Raw genomic sequence first — 19,790 nt, forward strand, 5'->3', positions numbered from 1 at the left:
GTCTTTGAATTCTGTGTAGAGTAATCAAGGAGAGCAGTTTCCTAGTTCCATTCAGAAGGCAAAGAGGTCTGAGGCTCTTTAGAGGTCCTTTTGGTTTCCCTGGCTTCTGAAGAGGGGTTAGAAACCCTTCCGTGAAAGAGGGTACATGCTCATGTACTTCGAATGATCGATTAATGAGACATGCATATTGCTGGAAGAATACAGGTGGTGCGTACTTCAGCAGCTCGTTAGGAATCTCATCAGGACCTACTGCTTTTCCATTTTTCAACTTTGAAGCAGCATATTGGACTTCTAAGGAAGTTATAGGAGTATTCAGAGGACGTGGGAGTCCAGTGAAAGGTACCAAAGGAGGGTCTGAGCTGGTGTAGTGATTTTTAAACCACTCTCTAATGATACTTGCTTTCATATCGTCACTTGCAACTAGCTGATTTTCAGAGTTGAAGACAGATATTGGCTCTGACTCTTTGTTGGCAGCAAGAGCTCTGGTAGCCTCGAACATCCTCTTCGTGTCATCTGCAGCGTTGATGGTGTCAGCTAGTTGGTTGGCTAGAGCTGTCTCTAGCACTTTAAGACGTTTATTGATATCGTTCTTGAGTTTATTGATACGTTTTCTCAATACTGTCCTGTCTCTAACTGAATTGTCGTTCAGTTCTTGTAAAAGTTTGTGTCTCTCGTCAGACATATTACATACATGCTGATCTGATGAATGATGATGTCTTTGGGTTTTCTTCTTGACACCCACAGTGTTAGAGGCTGAAGACTTGATAGTTTCAAACAGCTGTTCGAATCCTGTCTTAGTGTCAGCGGAAGGTGGAAGACTGTCAATTTGCTGAGTGACAGTTTGCTGGTACTGATCTTGTAGTTCCTTGTTACAAACCAGCGATGTCGTGTTGTACCTTTTAGCAGCTGATGTACTGTTTCGGTATAACTTAGTTTGCTGCCTCAGGTCTATGGTAGCTTTTACAATCTTATGATCAGAATGTAGTTTAGCTCCTGCATAGGCCCTTGCATCATTGAGAAAAACAGTGCTGCGTGACCGGCATAAAACATAATCAATCTGAGAAAAATAAGGGCGACTTCTTTTGGTCTTCTTGTCTTTCACCCAACCAGTTCTTGTGGTTATATGACGACTGGAATGACGAAATGCAGTGTTTGCAGCAAACAAACCATTAGAAACAAGAAAATCCAATAATCTCCCACCATTTTCATTTCGTCTTCCAACGCCATGCCTTCCAATGTTCTTATGAAGGCCATTTTGAAAGTCATGATCAGACCTTTTGCCAAGTTTGGCATTGAAATCTCCTAGGATCCAGATTTCATGTCTTGCAGGCACATTAATTGCTTCCTGAAGCTCACAGTAAAACTGGTCAGTAGCAGCCGGATTTGATAAAGTTTTTGGGTTGGTTGGACTGTAACAGTTCACGATTCGCATTTTGCATGGTGGTTTGTTAACAAACTTGGATGGAATAAAAAAGTCCATGAAAGCAACTCGATCGCTGATCTGATGAAATGAACGGAAATAATGATTTACACGAGCGTTGATTAAGAAACCCAGTCCACCATGACGTCCTGTCTTCTGATCAAACAAAAGGAGGCGATGATTTCCTGGTAGTTTCTTATCCTCAAACTGACAAATTTTAGTCTCTTGAATCCCTATAATGTCCAAGTCATACCTGTCACAGTCGTTAGCAAGCAAGCACTGCTTGTCTGTCTTCGTCAAACCTCGAACATTCCAAGTAGCAAAGCCGAGAAGAGCAATTGGTAACAAGGATTACGGTGTCCAGTTCTACAGCGATCCTTCGCATAGGGGTAGATAGTCTGGTTGCAGCAACCATGCGAGTTCATCACGAACTACACGCCATCCTATATTGATACAATATAGTGTCTAATATATAGAACGCCAGTGTTATTTGTTTTACAACTTGCCGCCAGCCAGTCTGAGGTCTATGCTGATAATACCTTGGCTTCCCTTGCGGGATATATCGGCAAATTATCAGCTCTCAGTGTCCGAGACTTTTAGTGGATATAATTCCCGGAAGGTATTATAATATTTTCCGGTTCCGAATTGGAAGGGGTGTAATCCGATACGTGCGCATGATACAATATAGTGTCTAATATATGGAACGCCAGTGTTATTTGTTTTACAACTTGCCGCCAGCCAGTCTGAGGTCTATGCTGATAATACCTTGGCTTTCCTTGCGGGATATATCGGCAAATTATCAGCTCTCAGTGTCGGAGACTTTTAGTGGATATAATTCCCGGAAGGTATTATAAGCTCTAATCAGCTCATTTATTTTGAATTGTAGTTGACGAAGTGAGAGTCTCCACTTCGTCAACTACAATTCAAAATAAATGATTGACCCACTCATAAGAGCAAAAAAAGATTACCAGTATCTAATCAGCTCACTTCATAATAATAATATACACAGAGTACATTATACTACGCATGCCACGTACAAATTGGGCTTATTACCTAATACTGTACATAACATAGCATACATTAAAATACACTCGCGCCGCGCATTCATTGACATGCTAGCTATATACATTAAATCTCCGCGCGCTGCACTGCGCGCTAGTTGTCATGGTAACTAACGGAAGGAAGGAAGGACTGACGACATATTTATACCCACCTACCTCGTTCTCCAAAATCCACGTTTTTCTGCAAAAACGTCCATTCGTAACCTTTCACTACTGTCGTTTTACAAAAGAGTGTGAACGGAAAAAATAAAACAAAAAAATATATCAAATAAACTATACTTACCAAGCAATATTCGATGTTAGACTTGAATCTAATGTAAAGAGCGGCAGTAACACTGTTCAGTAGGGGGACTGTCTCCACTTGCTTCGGAGAAGTGAAGGGTACTAGCTGGTGCCTAATCTGGTGGATTTGTAGGGAATTCTTTATCAGAAGCAGGTCTACCCTCATCCTGACAAAAAAAAGGTTTTTAAATTACAACTTGCGAATTACTAGAACTTTGTAGCTTCTAAACTTCTTTAAAGAATGGAGCAGACTGTGAAAATAGACGAGTGAAACGGTGGAGATTCTCCATACCAGCCAGTCTTGAGTCTATCATTACATTTCAGTTAGCATTGTGGAAATGGGACTGTAGCCAACTGCCAAATCATCAACTTAATAACACCAGAATGTGTGTGTGTCTGTGTGTGTGTCTGTGTGTGTGTCTGTGTGTAATTTCCGAACGGTTATACAAAAAAAACGGTCATAGTTACGGGACTGGTTTTTTCGGTATAGTGCCGACAAAACTCTGACGAAGCCAATAAGCAAATTTTATAAAAATCGGCCGGTGGTAAGTGGTTTAATTGATGGTTTTGTACCACAAAATATGTTACATAAAATGGCTTGAGAAGAGCGGCAAGAGTTACGGGGCTAGCTCTCTCTCTCTGTGCATATGTAGCGTATATATTACATGGCGTATATATATATATATTTGTATAATTGCTTTTGCGTTGATTTAGTCGCTCTCTTATCAGTTGTTGATAATCGCACTGTGCTATCATTGTGCATACATTGTACTGTGAGTGTGGCTATACACAAGTGGTTGTACATTGTCTGAAATGGAGTTATCGAATGAATTATCGATCGGGAACTTGCTTCTCCGTGCGGGAACGAACGAAATAGTAAAACAAGTCATCTCGAAGTTTGATCATTCAAAAAAGCGAGCTGAAAATCTCAAAGCATTAAAGTCGTCTAATCTTGAAATGTTGGAGCATTGTGCTGAATTTTTGTGTATTAACTTAGCTGACAGTGATCGTAATAAGATTTACACAAAGGACACACTTGCCAGTAGAATACTGTTCCAGTTAAACGCTTTGCTCCCCTCACAATGCCCGGAGTGTAACCAGAAATACGTGATAGATCTCGAGCCGGAACAGAAACCGCTTTTTCACTGCCATATGTGTTTTCGGGGATCTCACGATTGTGCTGTTGTATCTGGTTTACATGATGTTTTAACTCAGGCTTCGATAGACCTACCTTCCAGCTACGTTTGGCTGTGCAAATCTTGCAACGAGTCTAGTTTGCCTATTGTGTCTAGAAAGAGGAAAACTCCCCATGATAGCGTGAGTATCACGGACCCCGCTATCCTTGCGAGACTTAATGCTGACACTATATCTTCTTCGCAAGTTTCCTCGCCTCACAACGAAACATCGGAATCTTTCAAGCAGAACCAGGAGAAGTTAAATCTTAATGATCTCAACTCAAAACTGGATAAAGTTGTCAGAGAACGGGTGTGTGAGAAGTATAAGCGAGGAAAATGTCCGCATGGTTTAAGGGGGAAGAAAGAACATGAAGGACGTGTCTGTGAGTTCGAACACCCTAGATACTGTGATAAGTACTGCCGCTTTGGTACTCAGCGTAACTTCGGGTGCAATAAGGGTTCCAGCTGCAAGTTCTTTCACCCCGTGCTCTGTAAGTTCTCTGTCAAGAACAAGCTGTGTACTAGCTCAGAGTGCACATTTATCCACCTGAAAGGGACCCGGAGAAAGGAGAATGGTGATGCTCCTCGGCCCAAGAAAGGTGATAAAGCTGCCCCCGCCCCTACAACTACCCAGGATTCTACCTCAGTTGCTGATTATGGGGCTTCTTTTTTAGAGTTAGCGAGACTGATGGACAGGATGCAAACCTGCTTCACTCGGGAAATCTCGGAAATCCGTGCCAGTCTCCGCCCCAACCCTCAATACCAGTTTCCCCCACCACACCTTCAGTCAGGATTGGCGTACCCACAGCACCAGTACCCCTACCCGACACCTCTGCTCCCTACCCATGCCCAGATGATGCAGAACGTGCCCACTATTCCTCATGCATTGTCTTAAACGTGCAGTCCATGAATCCGAGCGCTTCAAGTACAAGCCGTTGGAAGGTGCCCGATATTTCCGCTTACATTAACGATGAACGAGCGAGAAATCATTCCTTACCTTTTGTAGCGCTCACTGAGACTTGGCTCAAACCCTATATGGCTGATGCCCAACTACATGTTCCAGGGTATACAGTCTCCCGATGTGACCGAAGTGGGCGGGTCGGAGGCGGAGTTTTGCTCTATTCCCACATCAACATACCTGTAAGTGAGTGTGATACGTTTGATGATGGTACCTGCGAGGGTTTATTTTGCAGATTCAGCACGATTAATACATGTGTTGTAGTGGCTTATCGACCCCCAAATGCCCCCCTCAGCAGTTTCAACTCACTTTTGGAGTTTATCTCCACGTGTATTCACCGTGTTAATGATGAAAGCTACGATATTATGCTCACAGGTGACTACAACTTACCCTCAATAGACTGGCAGACTGTATCCGTGTCGTCAGGAGGTTCCAGTGAGACTCAGCTATCAGCTCACTCCCTTCTCAACTTCATGGCCAAGCATCTGCTGAGTCAATACGTCCTTTGTCCAACCAGGGGTAACAATGTTCTAGACTTGTTCATCACGAATAACAGCAGACTTGTTACTAATGTTCAGGCACAAGCTACCTCACTGTCTGACCATCATCTGGTGGATGTTATGCTCGCTACCAATCCGCTATCCCGAAAGGAGGCTACCATCCCTAAGTTTGACGAAAGTAGCTTCAGGTCTCTTGACTTTTTTAAGGCGGATTTTGATGCACTAAAGGAGGAGTTACAGGAAGTTAACTGGTCTCAGCTTCGTGACTCATGCTCCTTTGAGGAGTTTCCTGCTCTTTTTACGGAGACCCTGTTCCAGATTTGCTGTTCGTGTGTTCCTCAGAAATCGGTGCCCTCTGGACGTCCTAAGCACAGCAGCGCGTTGAGACGGAAATGCAACCGGCAAAAAGCACGACTCCAAGCATTAATTGACAAGAATGCTTCAGAAGACCAGATCAAGGCAGTCAGGAATAAAGTTGCACTCTTACAGTACGACATCATGACTGCACATACCAAGAAATTGGATGAGAAGGAGAACAGAGCCATCGAGAAGATTAAAAGTAATCCGAAGTTCTTCTATAGTTATGCCCGATCCCTCTCAACTATCAAATCCAGTATTAACATGCTATTTGATGCAAACCAGGAGATCACTACTGACACAAAGCAGATGGCGGACTTACTTCAGGAGCAGTTCAGCTCCGTGTTCAGTGATCCAAGCTCTCCTGATATCAAGGACCCAGATTTCCCGTTACCTATGATCGAACATCCGCAAACTCTTGAAGATTTTTGCATCATGGATGACGATATCATATCTGCAATTGGGAATATTCCTCCTAACTCTGCTAGCGGACCTGATGGAATACCTGCTATCCTCTTAAAGAGCTGTGCAAAAGAGATGTGCGAGCCGATACGGCTCATCTGGAGCGAATCCTTTGAGCGTGGTGAAGTACCTAAGTTCTACAAAGATACCTACATCACTCCTCTATACAAAAAGGGTGATCGGGCGAGAGCTGTCAACTACCGGCCGGTGGCGCTCACATCTCACGTTATAAAAGTGTACGAACGCATACTGCGTGGCAAGATGGTTAGCTTCATAGAGAAGAACGGATTACTCTGTGATAATCAACATGGCTTTCGATCTGGGCGGAGCTGTCTCACCCAACTGCTCAGTCACGTTGATGACATTGTTCAAGGATTGGTGAAAAACGCTGATACTGACGCCATATACCTTGACTTTGCGAAAGCATTTGATAAAGTTGATCACCGACTGCTTATTAAGAAACTTAGAAGAATGGGAATTCACGAAAAGGTGGTGTCGTGGATTGAATCCTTCTTAAGTGACCGCACACAGTGTGTTGTGTTGGACGGGATGTCATCACTTGCTGCAGCAATCATAAGCGGAGTGCCACAGGGTACAGTTTTGGGCCCGCTGCTTTTCATTTTGTTCATTAATGACATGAAGCTGTGCATCACAGGATGTGTCATTAGATTCTTTGCTGACGATACACGGATTTTGAGGCACATCTATACACTTGATGATGCAAGTATACTGCAAAATGATCTCAACTCTGTCATTGACTGGGCAAGATGCAATAACATGTCATTGCATGAGGATAAATTTGAGATACTCGTGCACAAACACTGTCCCCGAAACAGCTTGCAAGACCTCCCGTTTGCCATCCTGACGCAAACTTATCAAGTTTCGCATGGTAACATAATGTACCCTACGGATGCAGTCAAAGACCTGGGGGTTTTGATCTCGGCGGACTTGTCTTGGAGCTCACATGTTACTATGATAGCAGATCGTGCCCGTAAAGTTGCCTCTTGGGTTCTGAGCGCTTTTAGATCGAGAAACAAGATCACTATGCTGACCCTCTACAAGTCATTAGTCAGAAGCCATCTCGAGTACTGTTGTCCCCTCTGGAATTCAACTAAGCAAGCTGATATCGCTGAGCTAGAGGGAGTACAACGTACATTTACGTCCAAAATACATGGTGTGCAACATCTGAACTATTGGCAGAGACTGAAGGCCTTAAAATTGATGTCACTTCAACGGAGGAGAGAACGTTACACTATCATTCATATGTGGAAGATCCTACACAAGAAGTGTCCTAATGATGTCAACGTTCAGTTTACAGATACACTCCGTTATGGCCAGAAAGCAGTAGTCCCTAGCTTGTCAACGTCCAGTAGCCAAAGGAATCAATCGATCTTTGACAGCTCATTTGTAGTGATGGGGCCTCGATTGTGGAACATCATTCCCGCAAACCTGCACCTTATCGAGGACCCCCTACGTTTCAAGTCATTGTTGACGGAGTTTGTTACATCTATTCCGGACGAACCTCCTGTTACTGGATATTGTTGCCAGAACGGGAATTCGTTATTGAACTGGAGCGCAGAAAAGACAGCAACTTCGCTGCACGGGTGGTCAGCCGTTCTGATGACCCGATAGAGGATCTATGAAGCAACCCCAAGTAACCCCAAGTAAGTAATATATTACATGGTCATATAATACTATAAACTTATTAGGGGAGGGAGTGCTCAAACGGTCTGTTTGGACTGTAGAGAGAGTTCATACTTTCATACGACAATGTAATGCATGTTCACAAATATGATAGGCTGGTGTGGTGCATGGTGTTAAGGGTTAATTTCTATTGATTATTGATTAAGAATTACTATCTTTTAAGCATACTATTGGATACGTGAGGGCACTCCGAATAGAATTGCTCGCCTAATCCGGGTTTTGACTTAGCGGGTAATTACTCCTACCCTTTTTAACTGCGGCAGTGAAATCCCGGCCGTAGGCCGGGTTACACTAGTTCAGTCTATAATATGCTATAGTCAGTATACACTTTATACTCTACATTCTGGATAACACCTTACCAAAGCCTTGGTAGCGGTTTTTAAATAAATATTTGCATTCTAAACTGCAAATCGCCAGACTTGATTCGACAATATTCTGGTTGATGTTACTTGACACAGACATAATATGGTCCTTACAGCCTCAAAGCCAGGGGGAGGTCCATTATAACGGTGTTACCATAGAGACAAAATAACATTTTCTTGAAAAATAGACATCAGAAGCATTAATTTCCATGCCAGTTACCGACAATTTATTTTAAAATTGTCTTGTCGTAGAGTGACGTAGAGTGATCGGGGACGCGTATGAAATCGATTAAAAGGAATTTTAATTTTGCTCGGGAAACACGTACACGAATCTTATTTCATCACTTTGAACACGAGGTCCGTTACACAGCACACTGTCCGTTATAGTTGTTGATATGAGATCAACCTTGTTCCTCCTTTTGTGCTTACAAACACTTCTGGGCAAAAGTCCAGATCGCAGAAAAAAAGTCTACTGCAAAAAAGTCTATACAAATCTTTCTAAATGTGTGGATAAACACGGATACGTATTGTCGATCTGTCTTTTACCAGACCTATCTGGTAACATGTACCAAGCTGAGCACCGACAAAGAAAAAGGAAGATCAGGAAATGCACAAAGACAGAAAAGAAGTTTAAACTGCACTGCGGTTGTCCGGGAGTCGATTTATCTTCAACTCTTCCGGGCGGTGATTTACCTGTAAATCATGGTCAGGATTGGAAGAGATCACAGTCAGGATTGGAAGAGATCATCCCCCACAAAACATGTTACCTGGGTGATGGTACTGGATACCGTGGTAACGTTAACGTCACAGCTCGAGGAGACACGTGTCAAAGCTGGTCCCATCAACTGCCACACTACCACAGTCGGACATCTCAAAACTACCCTAACAGTGGTTTGGGCGACCATAATTTCTGCAGAAATCCCGATTTTGAGGCATTACCTTGGTGTTACACAACGGATCCTGATCTTAGATTTGATTATTGTAGTAACATTGAGAAGTGTCCTGGTGAATACGATTACGAATGTCAGCAAGGGGCAGGCTACTTGTACAAGGGGGATGTGATGGATACAGTAGATGGGCTAGTCTGTGACTTGAGCTTGGACAAAGCCAAGACTACTCTCAACTGTTTAGAAGGAAATGGTGTTAGCTACATTGGAAATGTCTCGGTAACTGAAGGTGGGTTCCAATGCCAGGAGTGGAGCAAACAAGTCCCTAACCCTCATCCTTATTACGGTCTAGGAGAACACAATCACTGCCGCAACCCTAATGGGATAAAAGCTAAGCCGTGGTGCTACATCACCAACCCCGACCAGTCTAGCCAGTGGGACTTCTGTGATGTCCCAGTGTGTAATGAAGACCTGAAGGAGGGCCGAACCATCACCTACCACGCGAACAGATGTGGCAATTCTCCACATGACGATCACATGACAGGGGCTTGGTGTCGTAACTCTAAATCTGAAAAAACACTTTGTGTTGTCCGCCATTGTACTGATATGATTGATGATGGTGAGTCCAACTATACATTTAATTGCATGAATGAGGAGGACCTAGGAGCGGGATATCGGGGCTCTGTAGACACCACTCAGTCCGGATATGAGTGTCAACGTTGGGATGAACAGTCCCCCCACGCCCACAGCATATATCTTAACCTAGAAAAGGGGATTGGCGAACATAACCGCTGTAGAAACCCCGACGGAGAACATAAGCCCTGGTGTTATACGACAGAACCGACTCATCGGTGGGAAGTATGTGATGTTCCTTACTGTACTACTGAAGAAGAAGAAGAAGAACATTTTTTAAATATAGAAATTTTACATTAACTATATCATTGATTCAGTTATATCAGTATTAGAAATGCTACCAAGTGAGACAACGAATTAGCTTATTAACACGAGAAAGATAATTCGTTGGGGAGAACAGATTCGATGATGTAACAGACAGCAGTAGAGTTTAGGCCTGTTTTTGAACTTTATTTTATTTTTAGTTAACAACAAACAGTTATCGAGTTGCATTGTATTATGTATCTAAAAGTATTACTTACGGTAGTGCTAATCTTCGTAATGTTTAACAAAATATTATTCGCTTATTTTATTTTGTACGAAAAAAATAATAATAATCGTCCGGAGGACAAAACATAGGCTGCTATCACGTGACACCACTGCAAATACCTGATTTTGTTAAGAGCATCAGATATGGAGAGCATGGTATCGTTGATAGCCTTAGTTAGCTCGGATACCAAGACGTTGTAGTTACAGAAAGTTATCGCGTAGCCAGTATAGTGAACCAAAAGGAACTTCAGCTCGATCTTCTTGTGATATCTCGTGACCAGCTCTTCACAGTTCAGGGAAACAATCTGAGCGAGAATAAGGATATTTCCTAGAAATTGAACTCAACAAATCAAATATCAATAAGAAAAATGTATGGATATCTGAAATCATCCCTAGTACATAGGTTGAAATTAAATGTCTAAAATATTGACATTAATTATACAATGACAACAAATTTACCTCGATATCAGGCACCAGTGAGAGTCTGTCCTTTAGTTTAGATAGAAACTCGTATGTCCTATGCTCGATTGTTTCCTCCAGCAGCCGTTCCAAAGATAGATTTGAAATATCTAGTTTAACCTGATGGGGAATATTTTCGTTTAATATCACTCCACAAGCCCTTTAACCGGGCTCACCGTCCCATCTCGCAACAGTAAATCAATCGTAAAACAACAGTAAATCAATCGTATAAAAATACCAAGAATATTAAAAAAACAAATCCGAGTGATAATAATATAATAAACAGTAATTGACTACTCCCATCTGACTCACAGTGTCTCTGTCTGGAATCTTGCTAATATCAGGCCGGTGGTCTATCTTGAAGGAGTCCAGAGGATCACCCCCTGGTAGGTATATCACAAGGATTGCGTAAGACATTATCCCTGGTTGAGCAGCTCCAACTGCCATCACTCCACTGAAATAAAGAACCTGTTTGAATTGAGTTTCTAGGGGAACAGAATAATAACGACCGTGATTATAACAACAAGTGTTAGGTAAAGTTCGAGAATTTCCACGCCGGTTTATTTCCAGTCTACATGCCATTATAAACAGAACGGGGGTCTCTTGAATTGCTTTTGATTTGCCATGCAATTGTTGGCTGACAGGGCCGATTTTTGAGGACCAGGAAATATATCTAATAATGACATCAGATTGTGGTGTTTGATAAACTGAAGACTCGTACTCGTTGTATACATTTATATTTAAAGTGCATAGGTTTAGTATTATACTATATAATATATACTGTATATGTATTGAAGTTATGATTATTTTACTAAAGTTTCAATAACACCAGAATATCCTGGAGACTAGTAACTGTCTTACAAATTTTAAATTCGAGTTTTTTAGTTTTTAAATCCATTTAATTTTCGCTTTCAGTTTGTTCTAGAAGATCAAGCACTCGCAGTCTCCTTCATTCACTTCGGTTCCGGTGTTATGGTCACGGTTGGCTCATTCAATACATTCATCTAATATCTTGAGCAAAGATCAACCATTTTAGTTTTCAAAATTTTGAGAAGTTTGCAGTAGTGTTTTATTTTCTTTTAGATGAACGGTCTTAGTGATGATTAACCCCACAAAAACAAGAGAAGGTATGGTTGAAATAGAGAATATGATCACATACCGGGTTATTTCCGGGGTCATCATGTGCCTAATGACAATCCTCGCTATTTTCGGGAACATTATTATCATTATCACATTGGTTGCGGTGCGGAAAAAGAACCCTGGATACTTTCTTATAGCTTGTAAGTTTATACATACGCGTACGTCCTCAATATTTAGTATCAAATGAGATGAAAGTTAAGTTTTAGTTTATCGGAGATTTTTTCAATTTCAAGACTTCCACAGGTCAGTCATTAGCAGACTTTGTTGTGGGCTGCACGTGCATGACAACTATCCTCTACTCAATAGTTACCGGAGGTCCGATCAACGTTCTAATTTTTATGTTAATATTATAAATATCGTGAACTTCTGCGAATTTATGTGCAGATTGAAACAGTACATGATATCGACTCATTTCTTTTCACTTTCAGATATTTGTTCCATTTTCACGTAGTTGTTATTTGTTCTTCAGACAGGGGCGTGGAAGAGAAATACGGTGCAAGCGACACCTGGCTGTCAGTAGGAGGACACAGACATTGGTGCGAGATACAGACTTATATTGGGAGTGTTTTCATGAACATTGCTTATACTCAGCTTGCTATTATCAGTATCGACAGGTTGCAGCAAATTATTATGTATAAAATTATTAGGTACATACATAATTACGTAAATAATCGGCCGAGAATGTTTGACAGGGTTGATCGTTAGTTGCATTTAAGATTCAAGAACTCATCATTGTTGTATTCATGATAATATATCATCTGTAATAATGTTCCAGGTTTTTTGCAGCATTTCGTCCGTTACAGTACAGATCCCTAGTCACTAGAAAGCGTATGAGATACGTGCTGCTAATGACATGGGCGACACACGGATTAATACCAATATACCCCTCTTACAAAGGTATATAACATTAAATAAGAACTTTGAAGTATTTCTAGTGAGTATCACAAAAACGAGAGCCTTTAACTAGTAACTAGACCTTTATAATCAACTTTACAGGGAGTATCATCTTCTTTCGGAGCGGCTACACTTGTATCCTTACAATGGACACCAGTCTATCAAGCTTGAAGATATTTTACTGGTTCCAGTGGGGGTTGCGGTTCCTTCTTACTCTAATAATGGTGGTATGCTATGTCGCTATATTTTGTGCAGCCCATATCAACAGTAAGAAGCCTGTTAGAATAGAGAGAATGTTGCTAAACAGCAGGAGGAAGATGCAATATAACCGCATGGCCAAAACAAAGCACAGGACTTTGAAAGAAGTTGTAAAAGACCACAAAAGCGACATAAAAGTCGCGTCAACCGTGTCAATAGTCATCTTCACATTCGTAGCAACGTGGCTACCCTCATTTGTAGCGGAAATGTCCTACTTCAGAACAGTAGACCCCGACAAGCTGCTTAACTCCTACTCGCTGACCTCGCACATTGTCCTCTGGATGGTCTATATTAGTCCTGCTCTGAACCCCATAATATATGCCATGCACAATACAACTATTCGGAGAATGGTGATTAGAGTGATCAGGGACAGAAAGGTGTACCGGAGATCGTCCACAAATATTGCAACCACCATGGTAACGGAACCCATACGACGTATGAGTACTGTGGACAATTTTGAAGTGGTTAAGAATATGAACCCTGCACAGCCCTTCAGAAAACGAGCTAGTATTATTGTTGATATGTTGAAAATTCATAAATCCATGAACCGAAATGAGAGTAGAGATGAGGATGTAAGCGATGAGGTGATACACGAGAAGGACGAACTAGTGGATGAGGTGATACACGAGGAGGACGAACTAGTGGATGAGGTGTCCGGAGTATTGAGTGTGCACTCCATTATTGCGGAGAATAATACGAAAAAGAGAGTGTCAATTTGTGAGGATAATATTAATGTACATGTTCCAGGTGAAACACCAGAGAGTGATAATAGCTCTTGATTTTACGATAAATATTGTTGGTTTCGTTCGAATGTGATCGTTTCATTTGTTTTGCAGAGTCTAGACTAACAAATATAGATGTACAATCACGTAAAAGGTTTTGCAAGAGTCTGGATATTGCGAGCTCAATTCAAAATTTAGAAGTATGTATTTATAGAGATGCCGCTAGTCATTAGCATGTTGAAAGGTTAAGCATTCCGGCGTGTAATTTGGAAAAACCACATTTTTCAATGATCTACATGGTCATTTTGTCGAATGATGAATTAAAACAAATCCATTATAGCCCATAACATAGAAATCCGGCTGCCTTCATGATTTGGTCTCGGACCCGATGTGGAGTTTATTATCGTGCCGGTCTCCGGACTCATCACACTTCACAGAATCGCTAAAATGTGCCTTTAGGACACGATTGGCGATTTTATGTCAAAGAGATTATCATACCTGTCAAGTCAACACAGAGGCCAGAGTAATTCTTTCGGTTCGGTAAAATTAAATAAAACGTCTGATCGAGGAGTGGCCAGTGTGTACGTATTTCATGACGTTACGTGCCGCGCGCGGTATATACAGATAACGCGCGAAAATAATTGATATTTTAATGTTAGCGAAGTATCGCGTGTTACAAGAACACATTATATTTTGGGGACCAAATAGCCACAACATCTTCATTAGCATCTCAGACCAACCTCCAATAACGAACTGTTAATCGATCACCCTCAATGTAGTCCACAACTTGCAGCATCTTTATGCGGCTCGTATTCCACGACACATTCTTCATCTTCATTGCTTGTTGATAGAGTATTTCCAACTGTAAAGATCGTATATTTACAAACTTTTATTTGAAGGTCGTACTCCCGAAAAAACAACAAACTGGACATACAAATTAACAGGATGTACTTGATAATAAACTGACCTGTAAAGATAAGCAGAACTGATGGGCAACAACACACAGATTCTCAAGGGGTTCCTGGTCTGGGTCAAATAGTCTTGACTGCAGCAACTCCGTCAAGTATTCTTTCTGCAAAACGTTTGGTATAACGACACGACCAAAAGTGGTCTTATCAAGTAATGAACTTTGCATTAATATTCAGTTAAAACTGCTCATATTACTATCAAATGGTGGCTAATGAGGCTACTGAACATACAACGTCACACACAACGTCACACACAACGTCACACGCAACGTCACACACAACGTCACACACAACGTCACACACAACGTCACACACAACGTTACACACAACGTCACACACAACGTCACTCACAACGTCACACACAACGTCACACACAACGTCACACCACCTGTTGTAAGTGCACTACAGGTCGAGGATCATCATCTTTAGGGTTCTGTACCAGCACATCAAACGAGAGTAATCTCCAGGGATTCTTAAAGTCATCATTTGGGACTGTAAGTCGGACTGTAAACTCGTGAGGTACTGTCAGCTTAACGTAACCTTGCTCTGATAAAGAGATTGCTAACTGTTAACATGGGTCTATGTGCCACGTTGGTATATTTCAATGAGTAGTTATTTTAATGGATATAATAAATTGTATATAATATATTCTACAGCGGGGTTTTACTTTTGTGTACTAAATCCTGTACATTAATTTGAAAGATTTAAGTTTGAACTGTTGAAATAGTTCAATGAGTAGCATTACTGGTATTTCATGTACAAATTCTACAGCAATATTTAAAACACAGTACACTCCTTAATTCTCACCTATCTCAATATTCTTGTACTTTATTGGTATCTTAGACAAAACCAGCCGCTGTTCTATCAAACTGGTCAGCTTGTTCAAAGTTTCAGTTTTCTCCTTGTCAGACAGGGTTAGAGAAGGTATGATCTTGTCTTTTATACAGAGCGGTAGTCGTGAGTATGTACCAGTTACCAGGACGTCCACTGCTGATTGTAGTCCAAATACGGGGAAACTATCGAGGGAGAATGTTCAGTAACAAAATAGGGACTTAGTTGTTTATCACTCATTACTCATTAGGCATATGTCATGATTATGGAATCGGTCGATTTGTTAATTAAAGTAGAATTTAAATTGAGTTCGTGAAACAGATTTAAATCATAGAGTTACCAAAAATAAGCCAGACTGTTAAGCGGAACTAAACTAAATTAGACGTCAAGGCGGGGCAATTAAAGGTTAAGTGGTTAATGAAGGTTGAGCAAATAGTTAGTATATATAGTATAGAGATGTATAGTATAGAGATGTATAGTATAGAGATGTATAGTATAGAGATGTATAGTATAGAGATGTATAGTATAGAGATGTATAGTATAGAGATGTATAGTATAGAGATGTATAGTATAGAGATGTATAGTATAGAGATGTATAGTATAGAGATGTATAGTATAGAGATGTATAGTATAGAGATGTATAGTATAGAGATGTATAGTATAGAGATGTATAGTATAGAGATGTATAGTATAGAGATGTATAGTATAGAGATGTACCTTGCTCCCATCAACCGTTCCTTTGATATGGTAAACAAACTGTCAGCAGTTTCAACAAAAAGAGCAGCCTGCTTATCAAGAAACATGATAATCTCTGTACATTTGTCTACACGGGACGCTTTGCACGCCCATTTCACTAGTGCTAGCAGTCTGATGAACTGAAGCTGGGTACGGTTTGAGAACTGGTAGATTGAGGTTTTACGTTCTGTGTCGCTCTTTCTGGGCAACCTGTAGTGAGTACATAGGTTAAATTTTAGCATTTAGCCATTAAACACCGCCGTAAAATGACAATTTATCAGTCATAAACCAGGCAAGCGTAAAATAAAGGTAAATGATAAGATCTCATGGCATGATTACTAAAATTTGTGCACCCAAAAAAAAAGAAGTTCATAACTTACAACTCAGACAGGACGATGAGGTCATGATAAGTTTTCTGGACGAGGTAGTCGATTAGTAGAGTAAGGGGCACTACATTCTGTCCCTCCTCCATATAATAGACGGAACTTCAAACACTCACTGTCACATTTCAAATTGGAGCACTGGATATCAGCGAGTCTTAGTACCGTCTACATTTTCACTGGATTAGTTTCCTATTTTATTTTGGCTGTAAAACATAAAGTAATGTTTCGTCAAGTAATTTCATTGTTTATTTTAATTTGCACAACTTTGATTTTCACCATTTAAAAGTCATTTTTAATATGAGAACTTTGATTTGAACCATTTAAAAGTCATTTTTAATATATGAGAGAGACGATGAAAATACTGGAATCATTGAAATAACTTAAAATTGTGACAATGATATGTAAAACTTGCAAAAACTTATATCTATTGATAAACATTTCACCTTTCCTGTCCTTATCATTAAACAAAACTACCAAACTAATGAGGTATAATCCCGCAATACAAGTACCAAATTGGAACAACATTTAGTGCACAGTATTTATTCTTTCCCGGTAGTATGTATCCGACATTCATTCCCTCCAACGTTTAGCATCTATATGATGTTCTCTTTCCCGGTAGTATGTATCCGACATTCATTCCCTCCAACGTTTAGCATCTATATGATGTTCTCTTTCCCGGTAGTATGTATCCGACATTCATTCCCTCCAACGTTTAGCATCTATATGATGTTCTCTTTCCCGGTAGTATGTATCCGACATTCATTCCCTCCAACGTTTAGCATCTATATGATGTTCTCTTTCCCGGTAGTATGTATCCGACATTCATTCCCTCCAACGTTTAGCATCTATATGATGTTCTCTGATATGTTCAATGGAATTTTACCATGCGCCATAAAAAAGGGGAAATAAGAGGATCGTGTCAAAAGTACCTCCTGTTCTTATGTTGTAACAGTAAGGAAAATATCAATAATAGGTATCATTGATAATTTATTCTTTCCCAGTTTTATTTGTCTTGCAATAAACACGCCATGTTTCACATGACATACATGATGCTCTTTGACATGTTCCAAATTCATCGACACAAACGTTACAGAGCTGACAGGCAAGTCCCGGCACGTTGAAGTGATTTTATTCTTTCTCAGGTAGATTTGTCGACAATGATTTCAGTTAACAATCATTGAAAACATTAATTTTTCTGCTAGTGCGGAACCTCACTTATTCCCTCCCAGAAAATACCTGGAGGACACGTCACACTGTCAATGTTCACATGTTGTTATCATCCCCCACTTTTTATTCTTTCCAAGCAATATTTGTGTAACTTCATGCACACAAAGAATTTTGCCATTATACATATTAATGATTTATTCTTTCTCATGTATATCTGTTGAGCAATAAATCCGGCCATGTTCAAAGATCTAAATGATCTTCGGTTACATGATTTTCAAAGCATCACTTTATTCTTTCTCAGGAGGATATGCTCACGAATATTTCGCTGTACAGTCTTTGACAACGCTAGAGATAGAGATAGAGAGATACCCCACATTTACCAGGTTCTAACATATTATTCTCTTATCTTTCAATGCAACAAAGTAGGCAAATTTATTCTTTCCCAGTTTTATTTGTTCTGTAACAAATCTCAGAGCACAGTTCACAGATGCCATGGTGCTCTTTTACATGAAATGAAATGAAATGAAATGAAATGCATCACTTTATTCTTTCTCAGGAGGATTTGTTGACAAATATTTCGTTGGACATTCTTTCGCGAAATGAGAGATAGAGAGCCATGGTTTCATTAACTGAAACACAGTTGAGCCACATGTTAAGACACAGTTGAGACACGTGTTGAGCCACATGTTAAGACACAGTTGAGACACGTGTTGAGACACGTGTTTAGACACAGTAATACAGTATACTACTAAATTATACTCTGCTGCTCCTACGTTTTGCTTCTAGTCATATCCAACACTTATCATTCTTCTGAAATGAAATAAATAATAAATAATTATGCAATTATACAATTATACATACCTTATAGGGGGGGGGGGGTGTCATGTCCGTCTATGTCCGCCTATGTCCTGTCCTTTTTGGATTCTATGAGACAACGGACGTGTTTTTTGGGACATTGGCGGACACGGACGGACATTGGCGGACTCGGACGGACATTGGCGGACTCGGACGGACATTGGCGGACTCGGACGGACATTGGCGGACCCGGACGGACATTGGCGGACTTGGACGGACATTGGTGGACATTAGCGGACATTGGTGGACATTAGCGGACAAAAATTTTGAGGACTGAAGAGTACTGAAGAGTACTGAGGAGGATGGCTGAGGAGGATGGCTGAGGAGGATGGCTGAGGAGGATGACTGAGGAGGATGACTGAGGAGGATGACTGAGGAGGATGACTGGGAGGGAGGAGAAGGATCAGGAAGACCCAGGAGGAGGAGGAGGAGGAGGAGGACCCAGAAGGAGGACCTAGGAGGAGGAGGAGGAGAACTGAGGAGGATGACTGAGGAGGAGGAGGACTCAGGAGGAGGACTGAGAAGGAGGAGGACTGAGGAGGAGGACTGAGGAGGATGGCTGAGGAGGATGGCTGAGGAGGATGACTGAGAGGGAGGAGGAGGAGGAAGAGAAGGAAGAGGACTGAGGAGGAGGAGGAGAAGGACTGAGGAGGAGAAGGAGGACCCAGGAGGAGGAGGACCAAGGAGGAGGAGGACCCAGGAGGAGGACCCAGGAAAAGGCCCCAGGAGGAGGAGGACTGGGGAGGAGGAGAACTGTTGAGGACTGATGAGGAGGACTGAGGACGAGGAGGAGGAGTAGGAGGAGGACTGAGGAGGGGAGGAGGAAGAGGACTGGGGAGGATCAGGAAGACCCAGGAGGACCCAGGAGGAGGAGGAGGACTGAGGAGGAGGACTGACGATGACTGAGAAGGAGGAGGACTGAGGAGTACTTAGGAGGATGGCTGAGGAGGATGACTGAGAAGGATGACTGAGGAGGATGACTGAGAGGGAGGAGGAGGATGACTCAGGAGGAGGACTCAGGAGGAAGAGGAGGAGGAGGACTCAGGAGG

The 19,790-nt window shown here is 41.4% G+C and overlaps 2 protein-coding genes across 3 annotated transcripts in view; one reads left to right on the top strand and one right to left on the bottom strand.

Moving 5' to 3' along the window:
- The window catches only part of LOC134816556 (mediator of RNA polymerase II transcription subunit 14-like), a 51,792-nt gene extending 33,089 nt beyond the window's left edge, over positions 1-18,703 (bottom strand). For both annotated transcript variants that reach the window (XM_063825451.1, XM_063825450.1), the window contains exons 1-10: positions 16,717-18,703; positions 16,319-16,546; positions 15,578-15,786; positions 15,159-15,316; positions 14,770-14,874; positions 14,543-14,664; positions 11,101-11,242; positions 10,789-10,908; positions 10,450-10,634; positions 2,765-2,930 (exon numbers count right to left, since the gene is read on the bottom strand). In XM_063825451.1, coding sequence (XP_063681521.1) covers positions 2,765-2,930; positions 10,450-10,634; positions 10,789-10,908; positions 11,101-11,242; positions 14,543-14,664; positions 14,770-14,874; positions 15,159-15,316; positions 15,578-15,786; positions 16,319-16,546; positions 16,717-16,808 — 1,527 coding nt within the window. In that variant the 5' untranslated portion in view covers positions 16,809-18,703. The remainder of the gene's footprint in view (positions 1-2,764; positions 2,931-10,449; positions 10,635-10,788; positions 10,909-11,100; positions 11,243-14,542; positions 14,665-14,769; positions 14,875-15,158; positions 15,317-15,577; positions 15,787-16,318; positions 16,547-16,716) is intronic.
- On the top strand, positions 8,664-10,179 carry LOC134816557 (plasminogen-like). Its single transcript, XM_063825452.1, has one exon. The coding sequence runs from the start codon at positions 8,677-8,679 to the stop codon at positions 10,099-10,101; it is 1,425 nt and encodes a 474-aa protein (XP_063681522.1). The 5' UTR covers positions 8,664-8,676; the 3' UTR covers positions 10,102-10,179.
- Positions 18,704-19,790: the final 1,087 nt, after the last annotated feature.

Source organism: Bolinopsis microptera, chromosome 6 (assembly GCF_026151205.1).
Source record: "Bolinopsis microptera isolate Bmic1 chromosome 6, MBARI_Bmic_1.0, whole genome shotgun sequence".
In the NCBI taxonomy this organism is placed as follows: domain Eukaryota; kingdom Metazoa; phylum Ctenophora; class Tentaculata; order Lobata; family Bolinopsidae; genus Bolinopsis; species Bolinopsis microptera.

Coding starts and splice junctions, on each gene's coding strand:
- LOC134816557 (XM_063825452.1), top strand. CDS start 8,677: ATGAGATCAACCTTGTTCCTCCTTTTGTGCTTACAAACACTTCTGGGC.